General features: G+C 45.2%; 2 protein-coding genes across 2 annotated transcripts; both read right to left on the minus strand.

Annotated features, from left to right (window-relative positions):
• Positions 1 to 109: 109 nt before the first annotated feature.
• tmem168b (transmembrane protein 168b) lies at positions 110 to 4,400 on the minus strand. The gene is made up of 4 exons (XM_077021632.1): positions 2,890 to 4,400; positions 2,566 to 2,708; positions 2,096 to 2,370; positions 110 to 1,934 (listed from the first exon to the last, which is right to left on the minus strand). The coding sequence occupies exons 1-4, from the start codon at positions 4,135 to 4,137 to the stop codon at positions 1,387 to 1,389; spliced, it is 2,214 nt and encodes a 737-aa protein (XP_076877747.1). The 5' UTR covers positions 4,138 to 4,400; the 3' UTR covers positions 110 to 1,386.
• Positions 4,401 to 4,631: 231 nt separating this feature from the next.
• On the minus strand, positions 4,632 to 11,085 carry samtor (S-adenosylmethionine sensor upstream of mTORC1). The gene is made up of 5 exons (XM_077021633.1): positions 10,772 to 11,085; positions 8,411 to 8,552; positions 7,980 to 8,108; positions 7,675 to 7,795; positions 4,632 to 7,582 (listed from the first exon to the last, which is right to left on the minus strand). Exons 1-5 carry the CDS (start codon positions 10,923 to 10,925, stop codon positions 6,956 to 6,958), a joined length of 1,173 nt encoding a protein of 390 aa, XP_076877748.1. The 5' UTR covers positions 10,926 to 11,085; the 3' UTR covers positions 4,632 to 6,955.
• Positions 11,086 to 11,449: the final 364 nt, after the last annotated feature.

Below are 11,449 nucleotides of genomic sequence, written 5' to 3' on the forward strand. Positions count from 1 at the left end.
ATAACAATAATACGCTTCCTGAAGCAAACATTTGCCAAGCTAACAGAACACTCTCCACATCAGTGATTCTGGACTGGGTTTTAAAGGAACGAATCCAGACCGACAGGTATACAAGGAGTTTTCTTTTATTTCTGGAAAAACTCTCAGTACAGTTGATTTCAGTCATGTAAGCACCACCGTAACTATTTCAACATCACTGTACAGCCACTTGTACCTGGCACGGATTTTCCATATTACTTTCCATATTACTTAGTCATGTTAGCCAAACATCTTGCATTATACTTAGCCATGTTTAGGTTAACCAAACCGACTCACACACATCAAAGCGAATTCAAATTTTTCTTGAATCTTATAGAAATGGGGAGATTTCAGATAACACATAGGCCTCTTGGTGAAGTCTAAGCCACAACAAAGCACTTGTACACGTGTTGTAACTGTAGTGCAAACTGCTGTATAGATTACCAAATGAAGAAAAAGGAAGGTTCAAACATGACCATGGTTGGTCATGCCAATTTGTTAATACAAAATCACAGTGTTACCAAATTATGCTTAAAGCTGAACCTTGCTCAGAAGCAAATCATACATACAGTATCAAAATTTACAAAGGGCAAAAATATTTTCTAGTATAATAGACAAGTTATTACCAAAATAATTCAATATAAATATTTCAACATCTGTAGAAAACTGATCTAAATGTGTTCCCTCAGTGGCCTGTAACCTGAGCAGAGCATAATTCACACCATATTGGCAATGAAGAAATAATTTCTCTCAGACCAGTAAAAATAGGGGACAGTGGATGGCTGTAAACCTCTGAGAGTGTTGAACTCTAATTGGACCCACTGAAGGAGCCAATTCACACTCACCTTGATGACCTCAATCCAAACTTGTGCTCAGTACATTTTTTTTAAATATTACAGGATATACCTCCAACTCAGAGCAAATGTTTAAAATTGTTAGAAAGGATGGTTAAAATAGACTAAAGCATTAGCTGGCAGTGTAACAGTAAGATTAGTTGAATTTGAACACCATGCAGTATTGTGCTTTTGGCATGGCCCATGGTAACCTGATTGTGCCCCTTGCACCAGCGCTGTTCATTTCACCTAAAAAAAAAAAAGCAATTTGACAATTAAAAAAAAATAGCTTGTATCCTCCTATGCCCATTAGCCTTCCATTTTTAGATCACTCCTTTCTCCATGTCATACAAACACTCCTGTGCACACACACACGTTTTCTCCTGAGGTCAACACACACCATGCTTTGGCAACACTGAAACTACAAGCTGCCATTGCTGAGGATTTTCAGGCAAACTTCACGTGCTCCAAGTGCAATGTTACCGCAAAACGCCGACACCCCTAACAGCACCGGCAGCGTGTTCAAAGTCCCGCTCTACGTCCTGACCAGCTTGAAGCCCTGGCCAGTGTCGAGAACTGCTGGCGGGAACCAGGTCAGTTTTACCCTTCGCAGGACGCGCAGGCAGACGCCACAGATCCAGAACAAGTTTAGAGCACCGCACCAGTGGGCCAGCTGCACCACGGGGTACGTCAGGCGGGGGAAATGCTGCTTCCAGTGCTTGGCGACATCACTTCCTGTGGGCAGATGCAGCCTGTAATCAGCCCAGCATCTGGATAGGCCGTAGGCGGCCGCGATAGCCCGCCCTCGCCCCGCCCACCGCACGGAGCTGTCGGGGTTGCAGTTGAAGTCCACCCACTCAGAGGTGAAGTCCCCGATCTGGGGGGAGTCCTGGAGCTCCAGGTCGGAGGAACTCCCCAGCACCGCACCTTGCACAGCCACGTAGGCGCCCTCCACCCTACACACCTCCTCCACCCACGGGCGGGAGTTCTCAGTGTCCAGAACCAGAATAAAACGAGAGCAGCAGTCACCGTTCTTCTCTTTCCACAGCTGCACGATTTCACCCAGACGCAGTATGTCGCCGCCTGAGAAGAGGGGAAAAAAAATTTATAAAAATTTCGAAAATGCTCGAAAATGAAAAACCTATATAAAAAAAAAAAACCCACCCAAGTGAATTTGAATCCAATATGTACATATGCACAGTGTATTCTAGCATATGCACAGTATTCTGACCTATAACACTAACCTGCCAGAGCCCACTCTCCAGAGCGGTGCGTGTGGCCACTGTAGAAGAGCACGTAGGTGTCGTAGCGCGGCCCGTCGGCGGTGTGCGCCTCCAGAAAGGAGCCGAGCTTGGCTAGCAGGGAGTCCCGCGCCAGGCCGCTGGTGGAGTAGTCACAGCCGTACGTCTCTATCAGATGGTAGGAGAAAAAGCACTGGATGCTGTTGAGCATGCCGGTAGAACGCAGGTTCAAATCCTGCACGAGGTCTGGGGGCAGCAGGATGGGCTGACCGTCCACACTGGCAGAGACAGAGAGAGACAGAGAGAGAGGGACAGAGAGAGTGGGACAGAGAGAGAGAGACAGAGAGAGAGAGATCATGTCTGACAATATGCAATGCTTCAGAAACAGTGCAATTGGAGGCCATTGTTATTATTATTTTTTTCTTCTCTAGCAAAGATGAAAATGTATGAAATTGAGATGTGACATTTTCTACCTGCAGTAGTTGGTAGGGATGACCACTGCATATCCCACAGATGTTCCTCCGAGACAGTTACCCAGCTCATAGAAAAGTCCATAAGCCAGAGACTCCAGAGGCAGGACCAGTAGAAACACACTAATAAACAGGCTGTTGAGTGGCTGGCAAAGGAAAACACAATAAAAAGACTCAAAGATCACAGTCATCTAGACAAGAAAAAACACACAAACCAGCTTTCAAATATCTACATGGCTGTTAAGACATTTTAACAACATTGAAACTGTTACAGGAAAATAAATTCATGTACTAAAAAGCCTGTGTTTTTCAGCAAGCAAATCCCACCTGCCATGACAGGCCAGCAAGTACGGCTGTGGACACGAGACTGAAGAGCACCAAGCGTTTTGAAATGAGACAGAAGTGGCGCATGCCCTTGGAGGTCATGACCTTGTCCAGAGCACCGTGCTCCGCCCTCTGAGCCACGCACACTCGCTGGCAGTCACTCAGTTTGCTGTGGAAGCCCCACAGAGTGACCAGGAACACCACATGGCAGACGATCCAAAAAATGCCGGAGGCTGAAAAACTAGGGATGACGATGTACCACCGGTCTGCATCGGCCATCTTAAAACCTGCCTGCACCAGGAAAGATATCTCGACAGTGAGCAAGGGTAGAAGAGTGAGGCGTCGCCAAAGGCCCCCTCTCCTCAGGAGGGGCGACCAGCGCTCAGTCGCCGACAGGCCACTGAAGTAGACGTCCAAGAGGGGCTCACAGATGAGGCGGCAGAGGAAGCAGGACAGAGCGTAGGGGTTTGTGGGTACCCTTAGGGCCTGGAAAAAGAAGACGCCCGTGACCACAGAGAAGCAGGTCAGGTTTGGGAGGGCCAGGAAGGACTTCATTCTCAGGTCCACAACAAGCATGGCTACAGCCACCACTAGCACGATCACGCTCAAAGAATCCCGGGCCACTTGAGTGGTGCTGGCAACGGCAAAGCCCGTAAGCTCCAGCACCTCGGCAGAAGTAAGAAGTGCAGGTCGGTGACGGGTGCAGCCACAGACTCTCTCCACTAGAGCCCAGAGAGTTCTGATCACCACGCTGGCTAACAGCATGTATCTGGTGACTTGTTCTTTTAAGTCTGCCTCCCGGGTGTGGGTGCTGAGGAAACACAGCAAGCCCAGCAGGAATCCGAACCACAGGTGGAAGAGAAAGAGACTTATACGCTCCATGCTGAAGTAGTAGTAGAAGATACAGGCCATTCCCAAGACAAACAAGCCCAAAATGAAAATGACCAGTATTACGGGCTCTGCAGTCCTCTCCCAGCGGCCATAAAGGCCCAGACATATGGCCACGAACAGGGTTAGACTGGACAAGTGTCCCAGGTACCGAATAGACAACTGCAGACCGACTCCTTTATTGACCTCCTCTAGTCTAGTCATTGCTGCATACAGGTAATGACTGACGAAGTAGCGTATTAGTCTGCACATCGCTAAACTTAGGACACAGGTTGTCTGTAAAAGTGCCAAGGTGAGTCTGTAGGTACTGAAAGGTCTCGGTCCGGAGCTAAAGGCAGTTAGCCGCGCAGCTAACGCGCACATACACGGCGGGCAGACGTTACGCTAGCTGCCCTGTCCAACTTTGAAAGAGTTGACAGGACTTTTGATCCTTATGGCTGTCGGCAGCTAATAACGACAGGGTCCCGCTCGAAAACATGTTTCATTAAGTGCACTGAACGGTTGTTTCCGTTGAACAGACGAATAAATGATATATTCTGGTTCTTTATATAGCCTAGCGAGCAGGGCTGCCACTTTCAAAACTTTCTCCTATATCCGCCATTTTTACCTCTCGGTAAATATCTACGGCGGCCGCGTTAGGACAAGCAGAGCAACGCGTTTACTGTCGCCTCCTACGGAGAAAGATGAACGATGTGCAATTAAAGAATTTATTACTGTCGCTTTATCCAAACTTTATCCAGAAAAGAAGACTACTGCTTTATTATGTAAATGGAGGCAGACTTTATGTAAATAGTTGTAAATCCTCATCTCAGGTCTGATCACTGCATGTTGCCAATTCTGATTAATGTACAGCCAGATGGAAAGAATGTGATCTTTATTTAATTACTTTTTACATGTAGGAAACATCTAATTTATAAAATAGGATCATCTCATGACAATTCACACCAATAGTTTGGAAGTTGAACAACATTGAACAGAAGCTGTTCATGCACACAGTAGATTGGGAAGACATTACAATGCACAAACCCATCCAATAAAGCTTTTTTTTTTAAAGAAAAGGCCTAAATCTTTAGGTTTTTGAAAAACCCATGAAGTATAATACTATTGCTATTGTGATGAATGTGGCTGACCGTACTTGGTGATGACAATGACATGATCATAATACCTGGTTAGATTCAGCATTCTTTGAAATGTGTCTGATAACATTCATTTGAAGATTTCTATATCCTCAAGCAGCAGATCTCTAACTCAGTTTTCAGTTGTACCACAGTCTGGGCTAAATACCACATAGAGGATTCATCTCACTGCTTCAGTGTCAAATGGAAGTAAAAGTGCTCCTCTGTATGACTTATTTAATGACATGAAAAAGAATGACAAACAAGAATAAAGTCCTGGCATTTTTGGCACCCTCAAACTGGACTTTTAGTTTTAATTAAATGTGTCATACTAAAAAAAGTAAGCATCCCCTCAAAGCTTTAGAACAAACTCCTTAGATGGATCAAAAGGGTCCATTAAATGATGTTTGCTTATCAATCATCCAATATTCAAAGCAAACCAGCAGATCATAAAGGGTTCCGTATAAACACATTTACCACTTCATATTGCGGGTTATTGCAGTTCTGGTGTAGAAGCAAGGGTCACGTCACTCTTATTACAAGGTGAGAGTGAACATATAAAAGTGTATGTGCTAAAGTGACGGAGTCTATTTCACAGTGCAATACAAAGGTGGCATTCATGAGATGTGAATTAGTCATATAGTAAACAGCATCACAAATGGCTTAAGACAATGGTGTAAGACATTGAGAAGTATACTTTGATTTGAAAATAGCTATAGGAAATAACAAATTATAATTCAATATTCAGTAATGTTATATCAAAAGGGCAGATTGGAAAATAAGATACAGAGCACCTGCCTCTCCCACTTCCTTTACTATATGTGCATCCAGGCAGGCCTGTGGGTCTACAAGTTATACCCACTGCCTTAGATATCAAAGTTCACAGCTACAAGTAGCTAAAACATGTTTTAAAGCCTTTTTTGATCAGAAGACAGGTCCTACCACAACACCCACTCAAAACCCACCAAAGGAGGTAACCACACCTCCTTTTTAGTCTTGTCAAAGATTGTTCTTATGAATTACAACTACCGGGCATGATCTTTATCATGTAAAATTATCTTTAAGAAGAGTTAGTCACAGTGTCACATAAGCAAGACCAAAACACAATCATTGCTGAACACACAAAATGCTAGGAACATATCCATGGCGAAGTCAGTACCAAAGATGCTCATTTAAAATTCTACACTGTAAAATAACAATAGAGCAAACCTCTCATCAATCTATCCTGAAACATCACGAAATTTCTGAACTCTTACTAGACAAATTATCTTAGATTATTTGCCACTGAAATTCCAAGAATCCAAATCCACAATAAAAAACAAAATGTGTTACGTTACATGACAGGGGGACGGAAAATCCAGTCTAGATGACAATTACAGACTATGGAAAAAAAGTCACACATATCCTTTAACCCGAACTCACTCAGATGCTTTATTTATCATATCAACAAAGAAATTCGTTTCTTCTTGTGGATATACTTAAATGTGTAAAACCCTGACTTTCACCCAATTAAAAAAATTCAATACCACTAAGTGCAAATGTCTTTTCCCTCTAATCTATTCACAGTCTGATCACAATTGTAGTAGGCCTCTCCCCCATTGCACGTTATCACCAGCAGACCGAGAAAGCTTTGCTGATGCTTATACATTAAAAATGCTATTCACCTGTCTTGTTATTAGTCAGAATCTCAGAGGCCACTTGGCTGCAGGGGAGGGAAACAGCTTGCCAACCTTACATCCCAATAACAATGTGACAAAATGCATCGCCTTGAACGGCCAATGACATGGCTGGGATGACCATGACCAATGACATGGCTTGAACATTAATCCTAACAGTAAGATTCACCCTGCACACTGCCAAAGCAAGGACGTTTACCAAACATGCTACTAGGGGTCATCTTTGTAAACATCATCTTCCACTCTGTGCAAACCGCATTGTGTCTCGTACACGAAGGAAACAAAAACACAAAAGAAGAAAGTACAGGAACAGGGCGGAGAGTAGGAGAGCCCAGCGTTCAGTGTCCAGTGCAGGTGTAGGCTAGCAGGTGGGCAGCAGGCCCGCGGGCTTCAGCTGTGCAGCAGAATGTGGTCCTCCAGCTCGTGAAAAGGCGCCGAGCCGCTCTGGCTCTCGCCCGAGTCCGAGTCGTAAGGAGTGTCCGGCAGCTCGGCGAAGCTGCGCGCCAGCTGGTCGTCCTCCGAGTCGGAGCGGGGAGCCTCGCGGCCCTCGCCGTCGCCGTCCTCCAGCGCGCTGAAGTCCTGCGGGATGTACAACATCTCGGGGTAGTTGTGGCTCACCAGGTCGCTGCTGGTGGTGGTGGAGACCTTGCGGAAGGCGATGAGGTGCATGTGCGAGAACTTGACGTACTTGTAGCGCCTGAAGCCCAGCGACTCGACGGCCACGCGCCAGCTGTGCATCATGCGTGCGTGGCGGCCCTGGTGCGACGAGTCGGGGGTGATGATGAGCAGCAGGCCGTGCAGGGCCAGCAGCTCGTGCGCCTTCTTGCAGCACAGCCAGCGCTGGTACGGCGAGGGGAAATAGGAGAGGAGCAGGGAGAAGACCACCACGTGGAAGAGCTCGGCCGGCAGCGTGTCGATGGGCCCGTGCAGCTGACGCACGAAGGTGTCCAGCGCGTCGGCCGCCAGCTGCAGGGGCTGCTGCAGCTGCAGATTAAGGAAGTCGCATTTGTAGACGCTCTGGAGACGGAAGCACACGGGCACCATTAGACACGCAAGAAAAAGAGAACTAGCACAGAGCTACTAGATGGTTCATAACGGAGTATGCATACCTCGACCGCAGGAACTATATCGATTCCTACTGTGAGGAACTCGTCAAACTTCAAGAAGGGATTGAAACAGCTACCAACATCCAGCAAACGCATCTTCCCAAACTGGAAAATTGAACTGAAACTGTGCAAAAAAACAACCAACCAACCAACCAACCAACCAACCACACACACACACACACACACACACACACACACACACACACACACACACACACACACAAACAACCCCTCCCCAATTTAGTACAGAAACCTATTTAAAATAATGATGTCCTGTCTGGCCACTGGTGTCAGATAATGGAGCAGACCTGGTCTGAGAGGCGTCTGGCTGGAGGTTTAAAGGAGCTCCACCCGCGGCTGCAGCGTGCCGTGCTGCCTTCTCGTCCTTCTCCAACACCTTCCTCACTCCTCCGTCCAAGAAGTACTCCTGACAAACACTTCCACAACGAAACACGACTCACTCCAACGTAACGAGACACCGTCAGCACTGAAGTGCCTCCTCGTCTCATCTCAACAACCCTCCAGCAAACTTTCTGGAAATTTCCAGCCTGTTGCTCAAAACTCCAAACTTTTGCAACTTTGTTTTCACGTCACGGAGATCCATTACGCCAGCACTATGCATGTACAACAAACAATCCTGCAGACCTCAAAATCGTGTGTGTGGACACTAGTTCCTTCTTGCTGAAGCGGACCGAATACAGGGACATCGTGCCCGATGGCACACGTCCTTGTCCCTTACCTGCGACACCACTCGATGCGTCCCTCCCCGTCCCCTTTCCGGGACCAGTGGTTATCGGCGAGACTCTTCATGGCCACGGCGTACTCGCTCAGCGTCTGCTCGTCCTCACAGTGCTCGCGCCAGATCTTCTCAAAGTCACCCACTGCAGACAAGCACAAACGAGGGTGAGGGGGCTGCAGTCACACAAGCAGAGTACAAAACACTGAAGCAGGATGGGATATTTTTGACGGCAAAGCTGCTGACTAGCTTGCGATTTTCATATTCTCTCTCTCTCTCTCTCTCTCTCTCTCTCACACACACACACACACACACACACACACACACACACACACACACACACACACACACACACACACACACACACACACCACATGTAGAGAATATAAAGTCAATTTCAACCAACCTGTTTGTAATGTGTAGCTACATCAATAAAAATTAAAACATATCTTGCTTACTTTTGCAATCTCGTACTCAGCTGCAGCAGATGTGTGCTAGCTTTTGCATTTCAGACCACAGATATCCTGCATCATCAGTTCTTCTTAAATCCCTCCACATTTACATGGTTATTACTACAAGGCTGAACTGAACCTATGAATAAAGGCTGCTTTTGTCAACTGAGGTACAAAACAGCAACAACAACAACAAAAAAAACACACACACACACACACACAGAAATCCTCTCTTCAGAGAGCACAAGCCAATAAATCAGAGAACTACCCCATGACCGAGTGGAAAACTTATCACATTTGAAGAATATTATATGACAAAAAGAGGGACTGGAAGCGACTGCCTAAGTCTAACCATCACTCCACAAAGACCCGTGGACTAGATCATGCCTTCCTCATTTCCCTGTCATGGAGTCTGCTGAATAGACCAGTGTGTGCTGATTTATAGCATTGAGCCCTTAGGCAGCAAGCAGGAAGATTTTGAAACACTGCTAAAGAGCTAGAAATGATTTCTATAGAACATGACATACGGAAAAAGTGCACATAAGTATATTGGATATTGAATTTAGGAGCACAAGGATGTACATTTTTAAACATTTGTAAACCAGCGTGCAGCTTCATTTCTCCCAACGCTGGAAACCAACTTTATGTTGCCTCACATAACTGGAATCCATTTGGGAAAGATTTCAAATACAAGTAATTTTCCATTAGACTGTTAAATAAGTATGTATACAGATAGTATGTATACAAAAAGCATGTATACAGATAGTCTTGAGACCCTGGAGCAGATTCTGAGTTTAACCTCCAACAGCACTGCCTGTATATGTAAGGAACTCCACACAAAATCACAACCTTGATTCCTGGTCTAAACCCGGACTGGCACCAAGGATTGCTGAGAGTCACCTGATACGCCCATTTGGGCTGACTGTGACATTTATATCTTGTAGAAAATAAAAAAACACGTTTTACTGCCCACCTGGAAAACTGCAAACTTAGACACTGGAAAATGTACCACACCACACTGTACTGCACAGTCATTATTCCGAATTATAACTAACTTTAGCTGGATCAGATAACTAACCAGCTAATCCCGTTTTTTCAGTTGTCTAAACAGTTACAGTACGTTCAGTAAAGCCAATTTTAGTGACTTTATTCTGTTCGAAATAAAACTCGAAATAAAATCTGAAATGTACGCAATCTCAAAGATTTTTTAACGCAATTTGGTACAAACTGTTGCAGAGATTTTAATGAAAACACAGCAGACTGTCTTTCTTTTTAAAATAAAACGCATCTACAAGTGTGATTTCATTGTAAGATTGGGATTTTAAAATGTTCAAGTTCAAAAACAGAAGCAGTCCTGCAAAATATGAATCAACCAAACTACCTGGACACCTCAGCCACCCCTGCGAGCCCCAAGTTAACACAGCCAACGTCGCATTAGCCCAACTGACGAAGTGACAGCAGGCGCTAGTTAGCTTAGCTTAACCTAGTTAGCCTAGCATAGTTAGCTTAGCTTAACCTAAATGTAAATGTAACTTGGTTAGCTTAGCTGAACCTAGTTAGCTTAGCATAGTTAGCTTAGCTTAACCTAAATGTAACTTGGTTAGCTTAGCTGAACCTAGTTAGCTTAGCCTAGTTAGCTTAGCTTAACCTAAATGTAAATGTAACTTAGTTAGCTTAGCCTAGATAGCTAGCTTAGCATAGTTTGCTAGCTAGCTTTCGACAAGGACCCACTTTTTATGTGACACGACGTCGTTGCAACAGCAATGCCTGAACGAACATGACAGAAGCGGCAATACGTATATCTTGTCTAGAAAATAACTTTTTGTACTTTTGGATGTCTCGGTAATTCGTAATCCAGCTACCTCGCTATGTGGGCTAGCGGGCTAGCTGAGCGGCTAACTACATAACTCACCCTCAATGTATTTCCTTCGAAGTTTGCGATGGACTCTTTTCACGACGCCCGACAGTTTTTCTTGTTCTTTTTGCGCGCACAGACATTCTCCTGGGACTTCGGGGCAAAACACCTCTTGCTCGACGTCTGTCGGGGCGTCGTTGTGTAAATCCATAGCGCTGCTGTTCAGGTGCTACCGGCGCGCCGGGTCCGCCAGCCAACACAGCGCAGCACGCCTGTGTCTGCCTACGCCTGCAGGTCTGACGGAGGCAAAACCGATAAACCACAATGGACCAGGACCAAGTCCACAATAAACCAAGACCCCTTATGGTCTAGAATAAAGACTACGGTAACTGGACATTCAATAAAATGAAAAGTGGTTCAGTGTTTGACACTGGTTTATGACACCATACAATACTACCGTTTTCTCCTATATGTCTTTCAGAGGGATGAAAATGCACATGTCATTTATTAATAATAAAGTGTAGAATAAAGCAATACTCATGGAAGTAACCACTGAAAGAAAAAACAAATCAATAAATAGACACCGGTTTACTGCGCTGGTGACATTGTATGGCCTAGACAACTGAAAGGTGAAATGACACTGTGTCAGCTGTGCATTACTTTCTTCATATAGGCTAAATATAGGTGAAGTTCACTTTTCTGCTTAGTTCCTCATAGCACAAAGCTACTATTGAA

This window comes from Brachyhypopomus gauderio, chromosome 11 (assembly GCF_052324685.1).
Source record: "Brachyhypopomus gauderio isolate BG-103 chromosome 11, BGAUD_0.2, whole genome shotgun sequence".
NCBI classification, from domain to species: Eukaryota; Metazoa; Chordata; class Actinopteri; order Gymnotiformes; family Hypopomidae; genus Brachyhypopomus; species Brachyhypopomus gauderio.

Excerpts from the sequence above, each read along its gene's own strand:
- samtor (XM_077021633.1), bottom strand. The coding sequence starts at position 10,925 with ATGGATTTACACAACGACGCCCCGACAGACGTCGAGCAAGAGGTGTTT. Across the intron at positions 8,109-8,410 it reads CGCATCGAGTGGTGTCGCAG|TGTTTGTCAGGAGTACTTCT; the intron begins GTAAGGGACAAG and ends TCGTTGTGGAAG. Across the intron at positions 7,796-7,979 it reads CCAGACGCCTCTCAGACCAG|TTTCAGTTCAATTTTCCAGT; the intron begins GTCTGCTCCATT and ends TTTTTTGCACAG.
- tmem168b (XM_077021632.1), bottom strand. The coding sequence starts at position 4,137 with ATGTGCGCGTTAGCTGCGCGGCTAACTGCCTTTAGCTCCGGACCGAGA. Across the intron at positions 2,709-2,889 it reads TTGCTGGCCTGTCATGGCAG|CCACTCAACAGCCTGTTTAT; the intron begins GTGGGATTTGCT and ends TTCCTTTGCCAG. Across the intron at positions 2,371-2,565 it reads ATCCCTACCAACTACTGCAG|TGTGGACGGTCAGCCCATCC; the intron begins GTAGAAAATGTC and ends TGTCTCTGCCAG.